General features: G+C 37.2%; 1 protein-coding gene across 28 annotated transcripts in view; it reads right to left on the bottom strand.

Annotated features, from left to right (window-relative positions):
- The window catches only part of ESRRG (estrogen related receptor gamma), a 402,731-nt gene that overhangs the window by 49,815 nt on the left and 327,250 nt on the right, over nt 1–25,666 (bottom strand). For all 28 annotated transcript variants that reach the window (XM_062606068.1, XM_062606062.1, XM_062606077.1 and 25 more), the window contains one exon: nt 3,518–3,628. In XM_062606068.1, the coding sequence (XP_062462052.1) occupies nt 3,518–3,628 (111 nt within the window). The remainder of the gene's footprint in view (nt 1–3,517; nt 3,629–25,666) is intronic.

Raw genomic sequence — 25,666 nt, forward strand, 5'->3', positions numbered from 1 at the left:
AGAGCCTGGAAGATTTACAAGAGTGTTGCTATTCTATATTCCATAAGTAGGATAAACATAAAATGAGCATTAATGCCATGTGAAGGAACAATGGAAATCTCTCTATATAGAAGCCTGATTTGTTACTCTTAGAAGGCAGAACTAAAAACAAAGTAAGGGTCCAATTCCTTAAGCCTCCTATTACAGGGTACATTCCAATACTTCCCAATATACTTATTTTTTACTTTTCAGGGTAGCTACATCTTGTGACCCCAAATGCACCACCAGAATTTAAAGCCCAAATGGCATCCTTTCGTGAATTTATGCAGATCTAGGACAGAGAGTTAAAGGGCTTGATATAAATGGGACTCAACTGTGAAAAGGTGCAAAGTATTCTCTGACTGTAGAGAAAGCTGCCAGAATTAGACCACTTTCCCCTCTTGCACATAAGCCACAGGATGGACCACACAGAGCTGCAGTGGAAGTTGACCGGGATGTGACTTGCCCCAGTGTCAGAGAGGCTCCCTACCAGCCCATGAAAGATTTCCATCCAATACCAGCTTGATTCAGATTTCTGACACTTTACTGCTCTTTTGGGAGACAGACTCCTCAATCCTGATCCACCACCTCTGTAAGTGTTGCCTTATTCCAAATTTGTGTGCCAGAAGTTGTGATTTATGTTAGCCCTTCATAAAATAAGTGGAAGAGCCAACTAGAAACCATCACGTCAGGAATGTTTTATTACAAGGGTATATATTCATGCTTTATATGAACTACAGGAACTATGCCAACGGAGTAATTCTTGATCTCAATATTCTACTGATTACCAAACTGATTAATTAGGAATTCTATTCTTACTTAAAGATGACAGATGGTAGTTTTAACTTATACTGGCAAACAGCCTTTGCACAAAACTTATTTTTTAAACAGTCTTTTCCTATCCTGCTTAATTTCACACAGAAAACAATCTTTTTCAAGTGAGAAAAGATAACACTGCTTATTCAAAATTCCAGTACTGAAAATTCCAGCATTGAAAAAGATAAATAAATGAGAGTTTCTTAACAGCAAAACATATGTAGCTGAGGACTTCAACTTTGTGGGTCTATAATCAGTGATAAATGAATGAAGAAGCACTCACAGGTCCAAGTTCTGTTTTTTTTTCCTGAAAACAAAGGAAATGGTCAAAGAGCCTCTTTTCCTTTTTTTTATTAGGTTCCTCACCAATAGCTTTTTGTAGATGATTTAGGAATATTGTATATTTTGACTCTGGATTTGCAAAAGCTCAGATTCTTTTTACTTTTGCAACCAACAAGAGCTATAGACAGGCCACTAGACTCCATGGTGAAGCTGGAAAATGCAATAGGCACCAGAAGCAGGTGTAAGAGAGATCCTCTAAACCCCTGTTTTTTCCCTATGGGGGAAAAGCTACATGTATTGGCACATGCACAAGTGTAGACCATAGGAAGATTTTGAATGTACCCAGAAAGCTCCATCACTCAGGAAACTGAATGGCCATGAGCCCTGTTTCTAGGTAAAATCTTATTTAATGTTTCCCTAATTAGAATCACTAGAACCCGATTTTTATTCCTGTGCCTTGTTATACACAAACTATCTGCCAGGGTCCAGAAAATCTCCCAGGCTACTTGCACACAAAATTGATTCAACTGTTTGAAGTCTTGACACTCATCTGGCAAGGATCTGAAAATTCATTTTTGTAAATGTTTGGTACAAAAATGTTCGTAAGTGGACGAGCTAAGGAAAGGGAAGGGAGATAATGAGTAATGGCTTATAAGGAGGTTAGGTATCTCAGACAAATAGAGCTTACAGAAAGCGGTGTAGTTATCGTCTTAAAGGTAATGCAATGCACTACTTTAGAGTAATCTTGGGTTTACACAGAGATTCTTGCGTTTCAGTACAACTGCACTAACCTCTGTTCATATTAAAGGGGTTGGGACTTTGAGGTTGGATTTATTCTCTTATTCTTTTTGACTGTTTGGTTTTGGCTTTGTTGGAATGCCCAGCTATCAACATTTCTACTCAATGACAGTATCAAGTAAATGAGAAACTGACAATCTGTGCACCCAGGAAAACTAAACCTCTAATGAAATTAAGCATTAGAGTTTATTAAATTTTATTGTATTATCAAAAAGTTTTTATTATAATGTGCAAAATCTGCTTAGTGCAGCCCTAGATTGTATTTACAGAACACTGGGACAGCTTATGGAGGCTGAGTAGAAGATGCCAGATTGGACAATTGAAGGAATATAATCAGCATAATGTTTTTTGGAAAGGCAAAAGGAAACTATGCCATATGTTCACTTAAGCCTTAATTTTATGTAAAACTGGCTGTTTTTTCTTTGACACAGCTAAAATGCCCTTTTACTTACAGTTCAAAGACTGTTTATTTGCTCTCCAGATCCCCATATGCTCCAATGTATTGTACACAGCACTGTCCCCTACTGGGGAACACAGAGTCATAGAATCAGCTAGGTTGGAAAAGACCTTTAAGATCATCAAGTCCAACCGTTACCAGCATGAACAGAAAGAGATTCCATTTTCCATACAGTCAGGTATTTTCAAGAGCCTAAAACTGACATGTGTGTTGTCAGAGGCACAGGAGCAGAGGCAAATGGGAGAAAAGAGTCCAGCCTCCTTACTTCTCTGGCTTGTTTCTCTAGTTTAGGATCAAATGAAACTTCTCAGCAGGAGCAACAGGATGTATGTATTCTCATTTGGAAGAGTTTATAACACTTGATACAGCGTGTATGCCTTTGCGGGGTAATACATTAGCCTCTTGCACTACAGCTATAATGCTATTAAATTTACTTCATGGAATTAGTACAGTCACTGCTTGAGTTTATATAAGCTGCAAAGCAAAACCCCTAACTATTTTTAGTTAATCGCAAAGAGGATGGAACTTGTATTTTAGCAATGAGATGATCATCTCTCTCTTAATTTCAGCCTGGTGAGATACAATCAAGGACATTACTAAAACATAACAAAACAAAGCAAAAAAAATCCATGAGGGTACTAGAGCCCAAACTACCAATCTATGCTTGTTATTAGTGTGCCATATTGCTGTTTTAATCTAATGCTAGGTACTGTATTAATCTAAAGGTATAAATTAATGAGGCTTTTAATGTATTTTCATTGGGAGGTTGAGCAGTCAAACTCATTTAGCTAGTGAAAACTACAAAAATCACATTCTTGTGAAATCTGAAACTAGAAGCTTCAATGAACTAATGAGGACAGTATGAACCGTTTTATGTACCACTGAAAATAAACTGTAAACGTAAAATTTGCACTGCATAAACCATGCTTTTATACACTTCCACCTGTAAAACTATTCTTTGTTCAACTCCACTTCGGAAAGATGAGCACATTTAAAACAGAATTATGTTAACAGCTAAATGGATATAGCGTTCATGGTAATACCTTCTGACCAAATCCTTGTCCCTGTCAGAAGGAGCTTAACAAACAGAGCTGTGAGTTGATAGCTTGTGGTCAAAGAGAAATTCTGTATATCTGGTGTACTCACATGGCTTTTTTGCTGGCTGAACTAGCTGAGGGTTCAGGTATGGGCTATTCTCTGCATCTATTCTGCGCTTGTACTTCTGGCGACCTCCACGTACTCTGTCTAGGCGGACACCTATGTTGGGAAAAATAAGCAAACATTTAATTAAAAATACTATGAGGATGCCTGTCAGGTAACACTCCTGTATCTCCTCACTTCCAATATTTATTTAAAATGCATGCTTTTTTCAAATGATTAATTTTAGAAAGCAAGGGAAAGCAGCACTAAAAGTATTTGCAAGCTGTTTAGATTTTCACACATGCAAGACTAAGTATACAACACAATTTCCTGTTCATTTAAAACCATTTATTTATTTTTACATATTATTAAAAGAGTTAACAAATCTGGTTTCCATTTGAAAGGGTCTGATCTTAAGTTGTCTTTGCCAGAAGCAGAAGATCAAAGCTGCAGCAAACACCATGGATACACAAGGCTAACAGAGAATTGGAACTTTAGAAACAATGAGTGCTGTATACATTGTAGACAGTCAAAACCAATGCCCTTAATTAACATGGATTAGAATGGCCAGAACATTATTGTTAGCGAAATAAGAACATATACATGGCTTAAAGACCCAAAATGGCTCATGAGGGTTTGAAAGAAATTGCATGGCTGTGCGTTTAGATGTCATCAATGATGAAATAACATTTGTGTTGTACCTCCATAGTGTTCATTGCTTCAATAAAGCATTCTGCTACCTGCTTTGTACAGATAGATAAGAATTTACCTTCCTGAAACAAGCTACAGCTGCTCTCATAGACAAAATGAAAAAAGGAGGGGGGGGGGAGAAGATGGTAGGTCCTATAAAACAATGAAGTATTTTTATTTCCTTCTGAGTCACCCAGGCAGATTTCCAGACAACCAGGACAAATGCCAATATAACCAAGCAGTAACATAACCCTGAAGTTGAAAAACCTGGCACATACACAGGGCAACAGGACAAGTAATAAATACCAAGTACAAAATTTGTCTCTCATGACATGGATTTAACTAGACAAGAACACAAGATCACATTAAATATCAATGATCTCTCTGAGTGATACAATGAAGTACAGCTCACTTTCTCACTTTGCTTTTCATTGTCTGTTTAGCCCTCCTCCCTCAATCTTTTCTATTGCCATTATTGTGCCCTACTCTAATAATTCCCATCTCCCTCATACCTCCCCTCACAGGAAATACCTCTACAACTGGCTTCTGAAGAGCAGAGAATCCACCACGGAAGAAGTTAAGGTTTCTGGGCACAGCAAGGAGAATACAGCACAGAGTTTAAGTGCTGCCCATGAACCTGCACTAGTAGAACAGTCTAGTTACCAGGAAAAATCTGTCAGTCCTCTTTCATCCTCACAAACCAGAGGATGGACTGGGTTTTGGTGAAGAAAAGCCATCTTGCCAGCTAGCCAGAAACCCAATGCCAAAAATTCTTCTGGTTCCACACAAGGCCCTCAGTGACATGGGTTAGTGGTGGCCTTGGCAGTACTGGGGTAATGGTTGGACTTTGTTATCTTAAAGGTTTGTTCCAACCTAGCTGATTCTATGATTCAGTTACATTTCTCGTCGGATGTTACCAGTTGTCGTGGTTTAAACCCAGTCAGGTAACTCGTTCGCTCACTTCCCCCCCTTTCTTGCCCTCCCCCTGCTCTCGGAGGGACGGAGAGGAGAATCGAAAAGAATGCAACTCCCACGGGTTGAGATAAGAACAGTTTAGTAACTAAGGTATAACACAGATCACTACTGCTACCACCAATGATAATAATGATAAAGGAAATAACAAGGGAAGAGAATACAACACCTCAGCACCAGCCGACCGATAACTCGCCCCCCTCAGCCCGACCAAGCTCTGACCGATACCTCCTCCAACCCTGCAGTCTCCCAGCCCTTCCGGCTAACTCCCAGTTACATCCTGGGCATGACGTGCTGTGGTATGGAATACCTCTTTGGTCAGTTTGGGTCAGGTATCCTGTCTCTGCTTCCTCCTGGCTCCCCCTCCTCCCTGGCAGAGCATGAGGCTCACAAAGTCCTTGGCCAAACCAAAACATCGCTTGTTATCAGCTCTGTTCCCAAGCCGAAAGTCAAAACACAGCACTGCACCAGCTACCAAGAAGGGGAAAAATGACTGCTACTGCTGAACCCAGGACACCAGTTATACTGTGAATCACACTATATAAATAATAAACCCAACCGATTGCATACCCAAACAGGTCAGTGTATAATTATAAATGACACCTTGTTTATGGTACTTGCCTATATTACTACCAAACTTCCGACTGATTTATGGTCTAAGCTATTTGAGACAATTCCTGGTGATCTGATCAACAAAGCATGGTTATTTTTTTTGTTTGTTTTTAGAGTTACACTTGGAAATGCAGGAACTACAAGACCACTTTAAAAACTGAAAGTACAAAGCTTTTCAGAGCTAATGATAACTCAGGGTTCTTCACCCCTGAATTGGGAGTTTGAGCTACACCTGAAGCACATGACATCCAGGACAATATACCACCATAAAAAACAAACAGCAAAGAGCAAGGTTTGACAGCTGAGTATTCAGAAATGCACAGAGGGTTAGAAGAAGCCACATGTAATATTGCTGGGATTATGAAAAAGACTGGCCAGCATTTGAGGAAAAATAGACAGAAAATTATTTCTGCATAATTCAGATGCCATCCTTCTTTCTGCTTGGGAGCAGATTTCACAGTGATAAAAGATGGATAGCATCAGACAGAAGTATGTTTAATCAGAAAGTAATGGAACAAAAGCTTAAATTAAAATAATATAAATTGACCGAGATTAATATTTTTTCTACCTCCTTCGCATTTGCTGAAATACACATTCAAGCCACTCGTACTCAAATGGGAGGAAATACAGAGAAATGTTACAATAGCACAGCTATACATCATCAATGCACTAAAGAACTGGGGAATAACAGTACTGTATTTTAAAATTACCTAAATCTACAGCATAACTAATTCAAATTTTAAGGCGAAAGCATTCTTTGACAACATAATACCAAGAGACTATAAATTAGAGGTGTATAACCCTTTCAATAAAACTGATACAGACGTTACCATTGGTTTAGTTCCTAAGCTTTCCTCATTCCTAGTACTATTACAAAGTAGCTAGTTTAGAATCAATTTGTGATGATTTGTCACACTCAAATTGGTATTTTACTTCCCAAGAGGCTTTACAGGAGTAAATACAATGGAAGACACCACTTAAGAAAGTATACCCATCTGACATACCATAAAAACTTTGGAGTTTGGCCTGTGTATACGCATGCATTTTCCCCTGTAACTCCTACAGCTTGTATGAGAGAATCCCGAACATACAGATGCATTTATCTGCTTTCAAAACAGTAATAGCTGATGCTTTCTTTGCTAGAAAAACAAAGGGAAGAAAGAAAACCAATTCTGTCCACAAAGATCTTAATTTGGGGCAGGAGGATCTCAACATCTTGATCAGAAGTAATTGCTGTAATTCAACACATAGTCTGTACTCAGATGACTGAGGAGAATACTGTGGCACCTAGCTTGCATAAAGGGAGAAGTTAAGAAGGTCTCTGCTTTGGCTCTGCTGTGCATGTGGCTTGCCAGAGTCTTCAGCATCTCAGTTCACTCACTGCATCAGTCCTCAAAAAGTGAAAAGGCAGACATCCAGTTCACCTATATAAACTTGTGCCACATCTCCAAATAAATTGCACTGTACCTATTATCATTTCAGTTGTTTAAGGTTAAACCAGCCATTAATGTCACTGAATGAAGCTCCACTGAAGACAAGCAAGTTGATTCTACACGTTCCCCAATGCTCAGTTTCGTTTCCAATTCTTCAACAGAAAAACAAACCCAAAAGCCCTAATGAAAAAGAACAGGGATGACTGCAGGAGACAAATGGAAAGAACAGGCTTGCTACCACTTACAATACCAGCTACTTTCAACAGTCAAGTAAACATGTTCAGTTTACTTCTTAAAACAAGCACATGGACTCATCTGTTCAGGAGTGATGGGTAGTCACATTCTTGTGCAATTTACAAAGCTTGGAAGATAAGGATTAGACTAGAACTGTAATACATGGAGAGATGGAATCTATGTAAATCAATGGAATAGCCACGTTTTTAAAAGAAAGCATTTACACATACTAATACAACATAAGAATTTCTCCAGCTGACCTTAAGGAAAAAAAAAAGGTCATATAGTCACTACATAAGCTTCTACAAAAAAGGTTTACCTCCTGGCTCCTCACACAATCTTTGCATGATTTCTATGATACGCTTCTATATGCGATGTCTATGATATCCTTTGCACGGTTTCTATGACACACAACAAAATTATATTGGGCACTTACTGTAAAAAGAAAGTGCCAAGACAATCTTGCACAAAAATAACTGAAGACTATCAATGATGTACAAAATGAGGTACCTATCAGGTACTTCAATCTGAACAAACTTAACATAAGCAAACTGAACTCTCCATTTTCTCTGTATTTCCTTATCTGCTCCTCTCTCACCAATTAATTATTCCTATTCTGTAGTCCTTTCTTCACATTGCCTTGAAGCCTTCATGTGGGACAGGTACCCACTATGACCAGTGCTATATAATCAAAAAGACTGCCCTTACCCCAATACATCATTCTTTTTGCAATTCAGGTCCTCACCTTAGTGTGATAATCCTGTTTAACCATGCCATCTCATTTTCCATACATATCCAAGCCATACATACATATAGCCATATATCCAAGCCATTCCATACATATCCAAGCATACTAATTACTCCTTCACAATCTACCTCTCCTTTCTCATCCCCTCCTTCTTAGCCTGGCTACAAGTCTCTACTGTTCATTTGTCCACATGTTCCACAAACATTATTATCCTTCTCACAGAGCTCTATAGTTCCTGGAAATCCTCAATCTAACATGGAAGGCTTTAGCCTTATCCTTCAAATCTAGACCTACCAATACCAGGACTGCCTGTAAGAAATCGACTACTACCTATAACCTGGGAGAGCTTTTTGTTTCAGAAAAAATAAATCTAATTCACTGAAATATGAACTAATATCTGAATAATCAAAGCTCCCTCTGTACCTTCCAGTATATCAAACACAGAATTTTGACTTCCTAAAGAAATTCCAATTTCTGCTCCCTTTCCATCCCCCCCTACATGAAGGTATCTTCTACACTGCTGCTGTTTTGGTGCCATTGTTTTGGACAGTATCTTGAGAGTGTGTTCCAGTTTACTTGAACATACTGTGCCTATTTGTAAGATTACTGAGTAAGCTTGGGTAAACATTATGAACCCTGGGTTTTGCTTTTATTCACACAGAGCAGGAAAACTAGTTGATTTTTCCACCATGAATGGAGATATAATGTATGCAGATTTAAGAATGCATGGTCATCTAGTTACTCTTCAGACAATTCAGTAGTCTTTGTAGTTTTGGATTAGAGAAGTGTGAAGCCAGTGCATTAATCCTACAGTCTGAAAGATTCATAGTGGAAAAAAAACTTATTTAAACCACAAAAGACCTCTCTCAATAGAGCAGAAACAAGCAGGAAATAACACACCATGAAGAAAAAAGATAATATGAGCTATTTTTGCTTCTGGATCTGAATCTTTGTTTTATGTGCTGAATTATAAAGATGCCAGAGAGCTTCTGAAATGAATTTACAAAGCCTTTGGATAATACCATATGCAGGTAAAAATTCTGCTACAGATGTAAAATATGTGTCCATTAGTGGGTAATATTTTGAAAAGAGAGTTCTAAGTCATCAAAGAAGATAAAAGCTATGACTTACACTAAAGCTTTCCAGATCTACACCTGAATTAACAATTATCAGGGGAAGGCTTTAGTGTTTTGTCTTCTGATAGCTATCTGCACTACTAAACACATTATTTAGTGCAGCATAGGAAGTCTAAAATTCGTCCTCCTACCATACATGCAGTCAGTACCAAAAAGTATTTGTTAATATGGGGTAAACTGGTTGTCCTCAAGAGGCGCCTATGAAACAATTCAGATCATTAACTGGCTCATATAATGGCTTGAAAGGCAAAACAATGTTTATTACTTTAATATCTACCTTGCTCTTTGCCTGTAAGTTGTTTAATTCAACAAAGATTCACAACAAACAGTTTATTAGTAAGAAAGAATTGGGCCAATTAAAGTATTTAGTGACTTTTTCCAGGTTGAAAAATCAAAGACTTCTTTCGTGGAACAAGTGTTTCTACCTCATCCTTCATTCCAGGTTTTGCTTATGTTTAATCGTGGAAAATGTTTCTAGTCAACCAAATGTAAGCAACACTTTGAAAAAAACATTTTTGTCCTGGGAAGAGAGGATGAGAAGGGCAAATTCTGGCACAGGAACTGAAAATAAAAATCTCTTTGGTTCAAGCCCAAAGGTTGGGGGTTTTGTTTCAGTTTGACTATAGAACTGATGTGTTACACAGCTCAGTACTCAACCTCTCTTGAAAGGAACATTAAGTTTGCATTAACTAATCATCTACATGCTGAATTTTTGTGCTCTGTCATTTATGCATTAAAACATAAAAGAACATGAAGAAAATCCACTTAGTTTTCCCATGCAAATGAGATTTCATGTAAATAAATAAATTATATTATTTCTTAGCCCAAGTGATTTCCCTTGAAGAATGGTCCATAAACAAAGATGTTCACATGGAGAAAATGCAGCGTGCAATGCTTAAGAGTATCACCACCGCTTTACATGTTTCAATGGTTCCCTATGAAGCTCAGTATCCTAATCTGTGACACTCACAAATACAAATTAGGTCACAGGCAACAGGTGACAAGTTTTAATTGAATGTCTTCTGCTTGCAATTCTGACAAAAGGTGAATGGAAATAAATGAGTCTGGCAAGACAGCCCTGAGCCTTACAATGCCCAATATCTCATTATTTTTAAACAGCTATCTATAAACTGATGCTGACAAGCCTTGAAACTTTTATTTCTGTTCAACAAGAGGTGAATGTGCAGAAAGAAAATAAATAAATAAATAAACAAACAAACAAACCCAGGGCAGATAACTGTTGCATTAAACATGCAATACCCATTATTAGACCTTGAATATTGCAAAAGAATACCTTTCATACCTCACATAAGAACTTACAAAGTGAGGAAAAGCTTATGTTGCAGCAAAATGTGCACAGTTGTAAACTCTGAGGGAAAAGCAATGCCGAATGAAGACTGAATACATAAACCCCTGACGTTTCTGAAATGAAACAGTTACCATCAGATAATACTTATCTCCACATCATCTGGACTACCAATATACTAATAAGTGGGAGGCGGTATAAAATACTGCAAAAGCTTTATGAATAACATAGAAAACACTGTTGCTAATTGCACCATTAAATTTCACATCAGTGTGCTTTTCTATCATAACAATATGATAGTATATGCTGTATTTTAAGTGAATTATTTGCTATGCAAGGTGTAAGAATAAAATAATTGCTTACAAGGCATCAGAATAAATAAAGGCAACCTTTCCCTAACTAAACAGCACAGTTTCTTACTTTAATTTATTTAAATACAGTTACACAAGATGCTATCTTGTTTCAGAGTTCAAATTACAACCAATTTAATGAAGTGGAGCTTGTGGGGCTGTGAAGTCATTACTGCATCAATACACTTGCAACCATTACTTTAAGGTGACAAGACTGGGAAAGTCAGCTTGGCTTATGATCCAAGGAGAAGGCTTGGAATGCCAGGAGACAGAAAGGTCAAAAAGTAAGTTTGAGCAAGGCCATACCAATGCCTGAAGGTCAAAAGCAGGCTTGTATTCTAGATCACATCACCAGAGCTTATAAAGAATTCAAGAGCTATGCTAGTGACAACTCTAATAGAAAAGAAGTCTAACTGAAGTTCTGGACCGTTTGCTGGTGACTCTCAAGAGAGATGGGAAGATCAAAATGAAATGCACTATAATAATCAGACTGTGAAGTACCAGTAGCATGAATCAAGATCTCAATACCCTTTTCAGATGCAATAATGTGCAGTTTCCTAATATTTCAGTTAGTGACTTGGATGATGTGGTATTCTGGAATTAATCTGAGATCCAGAAGTCATAGGGAAGCTCTTAATAATGTGAGTTGAAACAGATAAAATCATATCTTGAAAATAGCTTGTGTAGAATTAAGATTTCTATTTAGAGAAAGTGATTTCATTTTGCTGGAACAGAACCAGAGGAAACTACAGGATTGCTCTCATACTACAGCTTTAAAACAGATGTACAATTGACTGAAATATTAAGTTGCTTACCCTAGCAAGCATGTCCCCTGATTTGCTTTGGCTCAGTTTTATTGTTCGGTTTGGTTATTTTTCTTTCTTTTTCTGTTTTACTATCCTTTTCTCTCTTTTATTTTTCCTTTTTTCTTTTTTTTTTTGGACAAAATCTTTCTCATCTTTCTCAAGGAGTAGCCACTCTGTTCTGAACTGTACAAGGTGAGCAAAGTTTAGCTTTCAAATTACGCTCATGTCCCAAAGTAAAAGAGACTTATCTTTCAGCTAAGGTGGGTTTGTACTGCCAGTAGAATCTAACCTGGCCTTACTACAAAAGTATGCGTTCTCACAGAAGTCTGGACTTTTCCAAGGCCTATTCATTGAAACACTTTGCCTCTTCTCTTAGCATACCCATATCAATTCTAACTATCCCCGCAATCTTTCTCATATTTATGTATTGAGTATTAACCATACTTTTGTTGGTGAAGCACTAAGCAATTCTTCCCCAATTTTTTAATACTTTTAAAGAGTAAAATGATTTGTGGAACCTCATCGATTTCACAGTTCATCCTTCAAGGTTCCTCAAAAGGAACAGCAAGTTTCTGAAGTTATTCTCTCTTCTACATGATGCTCTTTAATGGCACTGCAAAATCTAGACCAAGTGGCACAACAGGAAAACAGCCCAAGAAACTTCCACCATGACTCAGCCTCTAGTTAGGGCTAACACATAATTAGTATTGTACCTTACTGTAATTTATAGTCTAAGTAAACTTTATCAGATTTAGCTACAGAATATTGTACTGAAAACTAGACTATCTAAAGTAATTTAATGAATTCATACCAACTTGATGCTAAAACAAAGAGGTGCTTTTAAACCCAATTTTTTGGTGATGCTTGCATCCACATCACATGAAAATGTGGGCTTGGAAAATGTTACAGGTATTCCTATATTTCTGCTTTGCTTTTCACCAAAAATGTGAGAATTTTGTCTTCTGTATTGTTATTTTGTGATTTTTTGTCAGGATTAAATAGGAGTTTCACAACAGGGTTTCATTTGGGGTCTTGCAGTACTTTCTTCTGCTCCCACCACCCCCCAGTATTAAGGAATGTAGCTGATGTGTCCTTAAAATTAATTTCAAATGTTTACTCAGAGACTAAATACAGCAAAATCATTGTTAGTTCAGAATTAATTATCTGTCTGCAATGTTTCTGAAAGCAGAGGTAAATGAGGGTACTGAAATAGGGTATTTCTAAGAGCTAACACAGCTCATCATTGTGCAAACGTATGTGTGTCTGCACATATATCCTTATACATACCAGAAGCGTTCAAGTCACAGACTAAACCAGTGCATAAAATGGAAATGTTGCAACTTTAAATCCTCAGTGTGTGTTTGATTAAAAGTCATGTGATTTTGAACTCAAGTGTGATCCACTCAAAATGACCTTCCCAGGAAGGGATTTTATAAATGGCCTTTAACAAGGCACACAGTCCCACCCCCAGAACTCTTCTGAAGAAACAGATATTTGTGTTTTAGACAAAGTATCACAGTGTACAAACATCTGCCCCAAAATTTTCCAGAGCACTGACAACATGCCAGAAGATTAAAAAATGCATACTATTCTTCGAATCTTCTAATGTTCACTTCTTTTCCATTAACACACAAAAAAATGAAATATTCCTGTATATACATATTTATAAAAACCCTAAGATAATATCTGACTTTACTGGCTGAAGCCTGAAAAGAACACCAGGTTAAATTCCTACAGTTTCTGTAAGAAGTGTATATATTTAGTCTGTGTTTCATCTCAGTAAAGCAATGGGAAAGAAAATGAAACACAAAGAGTTAACAGGTACAGGTAAAGTTCTGTGGACGTCAATGAAAAACCTAAGCCTTCATTTTGAATTTTAAGTATTCTCCCAAATATATTTAACACTTCATTCATGCCTAGAGTGTACCTGTTTATACATTAGCTCATATATCCTGCTAGCCTTATAACCTGGATACTGCCTTGCACGCTGGAGTGACAGGTTACCCTGTTTGTGGCCTCGGCTTTCCATTCTAAGGTAATACTTGAGCAACTAAGGAAAGGTTTATTAGCCATACCACTTTACTGATACTACTGATAGAAGCTACCCACACAAAATCGAAATGGTTAGCCTGCACATTGACTACTCTTTTGTAATTAGAACTAGCACCACCGGATCAGAGTTAATACAGAAAATCCCAGTTGGAAAACCTAACTGTAATGTGCTCAGTGGTTTCCAGAATTTTTGACTGTCCATAATATTACGCACAATTAATACCACAAGGTAAATTGATTTCACTTTCATAAAAGACAATAAATTTTTAAACAATTAGACAATATACCCTGATTATAAAATGCCCCTGCTCTAAAACAGAAAACAGTGGCGATTTTCTTCTAATCTCACAGGTAATGATGGGCCTTTGGGAAATGGGTTAATAAATTCTAGTTTTCTAAACCAGGCAGACTGATTTACTGCAAACTTCCCTCATTACAGTTATAGTAGATGTCTATCAAATTGCCTATGAGAACAAATTTATGGAAAATATCCAAGAGTAATGCTTTGCTCTTATTAAAATACATGAATATGTATGTAATTTTAGCCAGACTAAATGAACAAAACAAATAGAAAGAGAAAAAAGGTCAACAATTGTTGCCATGTGAATAATTCTTTTCCACAAGAAACAACTCCTCCCTGTTAAAAATACCCTTATACAGAAGATGTTTGTCTGAGGAGAATGGTTTTGTGTAAATTGTAGGGGCAATCGCTACGAAGAAAAGCCATACCACGTGTACAGGGGTATGTTAATACAAGTAATTGGGCAACATAATTACATAAACATTATTTAAAAGAGGAAATAAAAGCATAAATTTTCCTCATCTCCAGAAACTATTTTCATATAGAACTTTTAACAGCTGCAGTATTTTCTTTTTTTTAATATTTAGTTTTAAGTCAGTAATTCCTGACAAGCACAGTCTATTTAAAATTAGCAAACAGGAGACCAAGGTCTCCTCAGTCAATGAATTGAAACCCTAGCATAATTCTGCTGAGGTCTGTACATTTCTCCAAAGTTACTTCTAAAGGCAGGAAGTGCAAACAATGTACTTTCATGGACTTTGTATTCTTTCTCAATACTGTGTTGCTTTCAAAGTCGTGCTTTCTATTTCTTCCCCGAAGTTCTTTTCCCCCCAATAAACACATACATTGGACTTATTCTTCCTTCTACACACAGCACTATACATTTCTAACTGGAATTCACCCTATTGACTGTGATATCCAGTTCAAATGACATTAAGGCATTACAAGAACACAAAACAAAAGCAGAATTAACTGGGTAAAAATATGACAGATTATGTACAGAATAACCTAACGAAACAAACCCACAAACAGAAACCTAGAGAAATATTTCAGGGTATTTGTAACTAGCACCCACAAACCAAACCAATGCGAATAATCCCCTCACAAGGATACTTTTTGAGCAGCTTAATCATGAAGTGCACTTCCAAGTAAATCCAAAACTGTGTGACATCCACTGCAGCATCCAAGTCTCTCTGCATTATCATATTCTCAGTAGGAAAGAGACTTACCATACCAGCTCACCACAAAATTCAGTAGTAATCGAATTCTATTTAATCTTTCTCAGAAATTTGAAATTTCTAGTAGAAAGAGCCTTGGATATACTACAAAGCACCTTTTCCAATGTCCCCTTCCATGAAACATGTAGTGCCCTTTCATCTACTACTTACTATACATGTTCCCCCTTCAGTATCTGAACAGGGCACTCTTTTAGCTGGGTTCCCCCCCCCCTTTTTTTTTTTTTGAACAGTAATAATTTTGGATTAATGAGGATCCTATTCTTTTGCCTTCAGCCACAATAATTTCAACAGAAGTTTTCCTACCATGATTTTGCAATTTTAAGATCACTGCCTTTTCTTTTTTATATACTTTTCCTGTCTATATAAAGTATACAGCCTATTTCACGTAAGATTTTACTTGAAACGTTTCTATTCATTTGCTATGATATTAAAGACATGAAAATTCTTAGGTCAAGAGAAGACAATCAAGACTAAAATATTAATACACAGTGGAAACAAAACACATTAAAGATATTTATACTATTGCCAAGAGTATGAGAAATGCTCTTAGCATAATCATTTAGTTTTAAGACTTCTTTAGTCAGATTACAAAACTGTATGTCTAAAGGAATATGTATCTAAATGAAACTATACCTCTAAAGGAAAGATACACAGAATTTGGTTTTATTACTAATCAATTATTCTTCATCTGATCAAAGAAAGCACAATAGAAACAGATATATGTTTCAACTTCTTAACTGGATACAAAGGGCGCTCAAATTGTTCTTGAATATAGGTAAGTTCCCTGGATCCTGTGAGTTCCCCATGAAAAATGGAATTGTTGTCACCTCTGTGATCAGGAAAGCAGACAGGGGCTTAAAGGAAAAGGAGATGACATGATAATGTGCTGCAGCAAGTCTGCTTCTCTTTTCCCAGCAGGAACTCTTGAGAGAATGCTCACCAAAGGCTGCATGTGCTTGGGACACCACAGTGTAACTCAAACTACACTGCACTGCTTAATGATTAATAAAAGCTAAGAGATGAAATTCCTTCCTCATTCTTTTATCCTGCCTTACACAGATTACCCTTAAATACAAATGCAGGAAACTGAGCACAAAGAAGTAAAGGTCTTGAGAGCTGCTGGCAGATGAAGTCTCTCAGGTTCAGTTTTCAACATTTAGATTTTGCCTATCCCCACAGCTCCAGCTTACTCCCATGGAACCAAATTTATACTTTGGGCTTTAAGAAAACCCAGCCTGTTTCTTCTTCTTCCTCTTTTCCTCTCTCTTTGACCTTACAAGTTTCTCTTTGGATAAAACCTCCCTCTGCAATGTGCTTTGTTTGTTCCAGAAGGCATTTTAACCCTGAGGTCAAATTTGGATCCATTTTCAGATGTTCAAGGTTTGGGTTTTTTACTAACTTTGATTTGTGCTAGATATTCAGAAAAATGGCACAAAAACATGCAGAGAGTTCTGAACAAAAAAGCACTGTTTTCTACATTACTATAATGACATAGCAGGAATAAGATCTTACTGGCATGTAAAGGGAAACTGATTCAAGCATTTTTTCTTGAAGACTTAACTTAGTTAATCTGGAGAAAAGAAAGGAACTAGCCATTGAAGAACACACCTGTAACTATGCATATATCCAGCAAAATTGTGCATTATAGGAAGTCAATATGTTTTCTGGGAATAGTCAGCCATATCATTTATTGGATAAAATTAAAACAGATGGCACTGAGGATGGAACCTATGAGGAAGGCCTTTGGGACTGGAGATGGGACCTTTTTTAATCAGGGATATCTCAATGGTCTTAAAGCTGGTATTTTCTGTTACTGTTGCATAAGGTTTTACATGTTTCCCATTCGCTGACATGGGAGATTTATGTGAGCATCATACACCTTGGCAATGGCTCAGGAGCATTTGTTTCTTGAATTGAGGCAGGTTTTAGAAACAGTAACACAATTCATTTTTTACTGCCTTTTCCCCATTTTACAGAGTTAAGTTATTTTCAACTTGTCATGCCCTTGTGTCGGAGATGGTGTGGTACGATGGATTGATATCTCTTTATTATTCTCTCCAGCTTGTGCCTTTCCTTTTATATTGCTCAGTGATCTTTTCAAGCCATCCACGATGCATGGAAGTGGACTAAACTTCTCTGTTTTGTGCCAAGATCGTGTGGGGTCTGTTGCTCTCTCAGGGATGGTACTTACGTATTTCTTGAAACTAGGTGAACTTGCAGTTAAACAAGTTCAACAGGAAGTTCAATAGATCAATAGGAAACTTTGTCAGATATCCTAAATACATCAGCACAGCAGAGTTTTAGATACAACTGGACCTTTAAATTAAGATGATGAGCAAAAAGCAAAAATCAGAATACAATGCCAAATTTAAATTGAGAATCTAATATTTGTCAAGTCAGTATTGAGAGAATTTTAGTACAACTTACAACTTCTAAACCAAAGATTACACAAATTCTATATTAAAACCTTTCTAAAGTTCATATAAATTCAGAGTCAGAGTTCTGTGATTATGATCGGTACATTCCCTACATCCAGACAGCGTGGCTCACTTTTCATTCAAAGCCATTCCCACAAAACTGCGTTAAAATACAGTTAAAAATCCTGTACATGGACTTAATTTTTAAAATGATCTAATTAAGATATGGGAAAATTCTCCTTCTAGTTACATAAATATGTAAGATAGAGTAAGGAAGAACTTCATATGCTTGGTTTTTATTTGTCACATTCTATTGCTTCTACTCTGAGGAGGAATGCATTTTAATCATAGAATGATTTGGGTTGTAAAGGAGCTTGAAGCTCATTCAGTTCCACCCCCTGCCATGGGCAGGGACACTTTCCACTAGTGCAGGTTGCTCCAAGCCCCATCCCATCTGGCCTTGAACACTGCTAGGGATGGGGCAGCCACAGCTTCTCTGGGCACCCTGTGCCAGCACCTCACCACCCTCATGGGGAAGAATTTCTTCCTTATATCTAACCTGAACCCCTGTACTAAATATAAAGGCACTTTCTAAGTTTCCTAAGTCATGGAATATGCTGTACCACTGTACCTTATTAAAAATCCATGCGGCTGTCACAGGGAACTAAACAGACTGGGCTGTCAAGGGTTAGATACCGCACTTAACAGCCAGAGAAGATCTTCAATCTTGTTTAAGAAACAGAGGGCAGAATTCATCTAATGAAAATCCTCCTTTGGCAGCATATGCATAAGAAAGGCTCTAATTGTTGAGCTTTAAAGGGAAATTGAAAATACATGTTTCTATCACAAATGTACTTAACAGCATTAAAAAAAAAAAACAACAAACAAGCAAATAAACAGCTTAAGTATTATGCACATAAGGTCTGAAGTATCAGTAAAGAAATTCTGCCTATACGGACAAAGACAGAAAAAAGTTCAACTTCAGTTACATGGATCAATGCAACCCGTAATGAAGTGAACTGACATTACCTGTTCATCTTGCACTGTTGCTACTGAACTGGCCAAAATCAGATGCTTCCTAGACAGCTCATGCATCAGAAAATGAACAGCAATTCCAAAAGTATCATGCCAACACTGGTCAATGCATATGATTTGATTCTAAGAGGTGTAAAAGTGAGTTTAGAAATTAGAACAGAAAACATCTCTTATTACATGCAATTGCAACACAGTCCATCCTGTCAATGGCAAAGATCAATGGCTGAGCTAGTAATTCCTCCACTAAGAATAGGTACAGAGAGACAAAGAATTTCAATCATCAATAGATACTATAAAAACCCCCAACCGCGGTGGATTATTTAGTCCTGGTTTCTATTTACATTATCCATGTGAAGAACCAGAGTAAACACTCTCTTGCATGAAAGTAAGCACTGAAAAAAGGAACAAAACTATTGTAAAAGTGCAAAAACTCCATTTAAAAAAGTCACTTGGTTTGTGGATGTGTCCTCCCCCCTTTTCAGTTTTTATATCTAAAACCAGGTTTTATATGCAAATATTAACAAAACTTCAAAACTTTAATTTGGATGTAGGATCAGTGCTTTCTTCCCACCCAAATATGGGATTTTAAAAACAGCCCATGAAAAAACAGGTAAGCCTATATTTCAAGAGAAGGTGTTCCATCACACTCTATTAAGGAACGCTTTATCTGAGGACACACTTAAACGTAAGTGGCATGTTCCACTGCACAAAGATCTGTTATTAAAATCAGGTGGCTTTACAGTTTTCATTTCTCAAATGCCTGCAGTCCTTACTCAGAGAAAACTCCGACTGAAACCCCCATGACACTAAAATCCCAATTACAGACTTCTTCCAGCATGAGTAATATTCAACATACCCTCCTAATTGATGTAAGCAGTAATATTGTCATTTATCTTTCTTTTTCATTGTTTTTTTCTGTTACTTCTCCAGCAAAATGCACTGCATTTTATTGTTAATTGAGACGAAAAAAAAGAAATGAGCCAAATCAATTACAGTCCTCTGTCAATCTGTATGGTTGAGGCACAACTTTTACTGGTTTAATTAAATGAAGAAATGACTCTATTGTTTAAAGCATTAAAAGAAGGCAATTCAAAACTTGAAGTAAAGCCTTTTTTGTTTTTACTGGGGGGCAGAGATGCCTATAAAGGCAATGCAGGTCTCTACTTGAATTTCATAGCAGCTGTGAAATTTAGAAGAACCACAGAAACAATTACCTATCCATTTTTTCTTTTAGCTAAAGTACCACTAATTCTAACGGGTTTGGGTTGTAAAGACATTGCTACATAGAAAATACTGCTGTGACTTTAATCCTGGGCTAGCAAGGCAGAATCCTTAATGAAGAAGGAAATCTAACAAATGAACATGAAAACTTCTGGAGTAAAAACAAAAACACATATACGTTGTCAATGAGAGGGGGAAGACCAATGGAATTATACTGTTTATTCTCAATATAAAGCTGATCTTTTATATGATGATAATAACTTCCAGTCCTATTCCTATTAAAGTCAGCAGAAATTTTGCCGTTGCATTCAGCTGGAAGAAAAAGAGCCCTCTGCCTACCAGGACAAATTCCTAGGTAAAATAAATACACAACGGGCAAATAAAGACCTCCGCACAAATTACAACTCCTTAAGCCCTTGAAACAGTATTATCACATCATTTTGAAGTCACAGGAATAGGTCTAAAAAACAGTAAGACCAGACACAGTTATAGACTGTATTTCCAGACTGTAATCAGCAGTCACTGAGTGAAGTGGCTTTCAGGGCATCCTTCCTCTATTCATGGATGTATGTATGTACAGCTGTGAACAGACACCCAAGTAACAAGCGGTTTCCCAGGCATGCCATGGTTTTTGCAGGCACTGGTTGTAAACTGCCATTCTACCCCTCTCAGTCCTAGTGAAGTGGAGCACACAATCAGTTAATAACACTGGTACAAGACCAGTCCATACAATACTACTGCCCACTACACTAAATGGGATGTTCACACATCCCTGTCAAAGACTTGAGATGTGCTATGGGAAGTTCATAATCTTGCTCACCATAAGGTAAGAAGGCATCAGAAGGCCTACCTGCTGGTTACACAGCATGTATCACATGCTACAGTCCCAATCCACAAAAGGAAAGTGAATGAGAGAAATTCCACAAACTTCAAGGGACTCGAGTGTTCAGATATTTTTTGTACAAAGTCTTTTTAACCATTACAAACAAAACTTGCACTGACAACATAGAGATTTTATTAGGGAAACTGATAGAAAAGTGCCAGCTCGGGCTGAATGCAGAAGAAATAACTCGGCAAAGCAAGCTGAAAAAATCACATTTTACTTTCATGCTGATTATATTTTATATATATTATATATAATCTATTAAAATATTATTTTAATGTAATTATACATTTAGCATCTTTATTATAGAAGAAAATTACCCAGAGAAACCTGAGTTTCAACAGCGGGTATACTTATTCTGAATAGGATTTGACATATGTGTGAAACTGGCTAAAGGGATTTTCAATTGAAGTCTGTCTCCTACCAAGCTCTATAGTAGGGGGTTGGCACAACTGGGAACGCTGAGTAATTATGAAACTACCTAATGACTCAGCTTTCTTTTTCCTTTTCCTGAAGCACTCTTTATGTGATGAGCAGAGGCTCAAACACCAAGCAAAGCTGATACACTACGCTGTTTACATAGTCCCCTTTTCCACCCAAACATCTAGACATTTCAAACATCCCTGGGCCAGAGGGATCACCAAAGAAGCCAGCCTAAGAACAACATGAAACACTATTACTCCTCTGTTTTTCCCTAAATGCTCTAGGTAGTTGTCACTTTATCCCATGTACACCACGTTCCATTACTGCCCAACCTAATAAAGACTTCTGTCATAGTGATAGCTTTTCATCTTCAGAGCTCTTTTCTCCTCTCCTGATAAGGCTGCCAACTCTTCTCTCTGTAAATGAGCTCATGTGAACACTTTATTTTTGGCTTGTGGGAACAAAAAGGTTCACTGCTCAGCTTCAGAGCTTGAGGGGGTGGTTTTCTATCTTCAAAGCATGACCAAGGCATTTGAAAGGGATTAAAATTAAACTGGTAAGCTTAGCTTTAAATAAGAAACTCAAAGCAGGACTACTGCACTCACAAACCCTCGTTTTCTTTAAAAGCTTCCGAAGTCCCTTAAAAATGGTCATTTTAATTCCTTTTTATTTGTGTACTCTTAAACCTTTGACAACTGCTTAGATAACACTGCTAAGCAGTAACCCAAGTTACTATCAATAGCTGAGCATCTCCCTCGCAGGACAGATGTTACCCCATCCCAGTGTGTTCCATTTAAAAGCATGAGAACCACAGCTTCAGCTTCCTTATCCAAACAGCAAATGCACTAAATTTTTTGCAATCAGTGGCATATGTTTGCATCTGTGCGCAGATTGACTTGGGCCAAACCTGGACTGATGTTTCATTCAGTGGCATCCTATTTGGTGAATGTCCAATTCCTAGCACTGGTTGCTGCACAAAGAGGAGACATGAAAGAAAAACTTGTACATGTACTTCCCCTGTGTTAGATTTTAGACATGAATCTGTTTCATCAGACACCTACTTACTGTCTAGTGACTATAAAAACATGTTGTTTTTAAAAGCTTACATAAAATATGCCTTTGGAGAAAAGGAAATTAACCATCCGCCTCCTAAAATACTTTGCTTCCCTACTAGCTGTAGTTGGCCAGGTAGAGAACCACATGAGCAGTGGCTCAGGGCACAGGTATTCCTACTGTGTAACACTGGGTTCAAAATCCACTCATATAAAAATTATCTCCTGGTCTCATATTACTGATCTGTCCACATCAGGAGTGTACCAAAGAAGTAGAACATCTTGTTCGGCTCAAGAGGAAGGCGTAACTAATACAGACACTTGCTATTAAAACTTATGAGAAGCATGGGTTTAAAGGGAAGATAAGTGGGAGTAAGGAGTGGGCATTTTTCAAAAACCCTTGAGGGGTTTCAGATGTGGAGGTTTCCCTCAAGGTGCTCTCTACTTGGTGTCATTCTTCAATACAATAGAAACCTATGCTGAACACATTATCACTTAATACTATTTCTAGATTCATCATCTTCAGAGGCCCAGTACTGTTGTTCACTACTGTTCATCTAAAGTTTTGGGCACTTCTAGATAGCAAGTTCCTTGTTGTTAAGGAGTTTTAATGGCACAGTTTGAAAAGAGACTCAGTAACACAGCATACAGCAGCAAAACAGCCTTTCCCAACTGGAAAGACTTGTAACGTGAGTCAGTATGTAATGAAGTCTCGACCTTCTTAACACTGTCATGAGATACATACTCAAGGTTACCCTTCAGTAAATATGAGGGCAGAATCTGCATGCCAAAATTATAACAGATGTCTGTTCACATATTGGAAGTAAGAAATGCAATGCAACCTTCCTTCTAAGAAACTTCTTAAAGAAAGGATTACAAATGGCTGAGCCCAAAGATACCAGAAAACACTGGAAGAAAATAGGAAGCTGGCCAGGAACGAACACTGAAGAAAACAGAAAAGGAAGCTGGAGAGAGAAGGTCTTCTTACACCACAGAAAAAGAAAAGGGGTTTTGGGTTTGGGAGATAGCTTGATTAGGCTCAAAAGAAACAACTTCTGAAATATTAAAAGACATGCAGAAACAACTGTTTTTTTTTCAACATGAACATTTTAAAACATAATTTAAAACTTGAGTGGCTATAAGAAGTTCTGTAAATATAACCTATGAGAAACAGCTTCTGCATATTGGAAACTGTGCTATTAAACCCAAAAGTATGTATGCCAGATAGATCTGAAAACAAGTTCATGGCTCACCACCGGCCTGATCCTGCTTCTGCTACTTAAAGCAGTTTTAAAAGCCCATTAAATACAAAGGCACAGGACTATAAGCAGGGCTCCTTCATACCCCCATAGCATCCACATCATACTACCAGAAAACTACTATTCTTAATAATAAATTATATTATTAAGAACTGGGGCTTCTGACCTCCCTGGCCAAGCCATTAATCTGTTCCTATTAGCATGTAGGGTCTATAACATAGTCTGAATACAAAACCCATTAGTAGTAACTAATTGAAATTGACTAATTGATGACAACTGACTGATCTTAATCGTGTGGAGGGACTTCAGGACCTTCTCTTATTCCAGAAGAGTGGTATTTTTGCCACTCCTAGAAGAGGTACTTGCTTCAAGTAGCTCAAAAGAAGTTAACATTGCCCACGAATATTTATACCATGAAGTTGCCATTTTGGATTAACATTCTATTCTCTTGAGGCTGTTACATCACAATGATTCATTAAATCACAATGATATAAATGAAAATGAAATGGTATATCAACATTTGTTCTGCTTTACCTCAAAATAACCATCTGTCAAATACTATTTTAGATATTTAAAAGCCTGTAATTTAGTTATCATGTCTTCAGTCGACACTGGTACTAAAGAGGATGTACAAACTCAACTTTCATGTCTACCAGGGTTCAGATCTGGCTGTTGCTTTTCCTTTGTTGTTGCTGTTCCTTTTAAAAGGAAAGAAAAACTGAACTCATGTGCTCGATGAGATTTTAGTTTTCACAGGATTAACTCAAGTTAGATTATTACTGTCTCTTCTTTTATCATGGAAAGGTACATCACAAAAGGAAAGCAACTACAGTCCAGAATCATTTCCATGTGACCTCCTGCTCCACCACGGAACTTTTGCACCTCTCTCCATCTGAGAATTCTTTTTAACATGGCACCTTCTCCTGTTTCCCTCTGCAGCTAAAAGCAGTTGAGAGTATTTAACACCTTGTTAGACATGACCATTAAAAAACACCTATGAAGAAATATCTTCTTGGGTAAGACACAATTTCTACTATTCATTCACAACAATGGACTTCGAAATAGTCCTTAATGAGAACACGGGCACTGAAAGAAAATCTAAACAGAGCTGTAGGGCTCCATCAGAAGTTTTGCCTTAAGGCCACTAAATGCTTAGTATTATGATAACTCTTGAGCAACGACTGGAACACTTGAAGGGAAAAAAACCTTTCTTATCAGAACAGAGGAGCAGCCTTATCTTCTGGGGAGAAAAAGAAAAAAACACTGGTTTAAATAGAAGATTAGCAGAAAATAGGTTTACATTAGGATACAAATTTTGTAGTTAACTGAAATAAATGTGAATGGTAAATTCAGCATGTTTGCCTGTCTAGTTCAATCCCTTCTTTTTTTTCAAAGAGATTTTGCTGGCTATCTTAATCACTTTGTATCATGTAGTAAACTCCAGAGAGTAAGCAAACAGAACCATCTCAAGGCCAGTAGCTGAATTTGGGTCAAACTGAAGAAAGAAAAAGGTTTAGGGGCTCCTCTCCCTGTCTACTGAAGCTTTCTCCTGGATGGCTGCACTTCTGCTGAATTACTAAGAATATTTCTCTTTCTCAAAAAACACATGGGCATTGCTTAGAATAGTAAATATTAAGCTTTAGAAGAAACACACTGTTTGCGAATGTGTAAGAGCATTTTTAAAAATCACTATATTGTCTTTGTAGCTTTTTAAGTCACATATATATTTAATAAGAGTATTTACTCTGTAACTCTTAGTTTAATATAGGTCTGAAATATCCCTCCTATGCCTAGCTTCCTTTAAAAAATTACTGAACTTAGCTAGGGAAAAAAAACAGAAAAAAAACTTTTCTGTTTTTTATCCCTCAACTGCTATAGTTCTCAAAGTCTTCCATATTTTCAGCTATTACTCCTTTCTTGCAAAGAGCCCCACTTAATAACATTCATTCTAACAACCTCATTTATTTTCCAGAAAATTAACTCAGTT

Source organism: Pezoporus occidentalis, unplaced genomic scaffold, assembly GCF_034315485.1.
Source record: "Pezoporus occidentalis ecotype Australia unplaced genomic scaffold, CSIRO_AGI_Poc_V1 ctg93, whole genome shotgun sequence".
Lineage (NCBI taxonomy): Eukaryota > Metazoa > Chordata > Aves > Psittaciformes > Psittacidae > Pezoporus > Pezoporus occidentalis.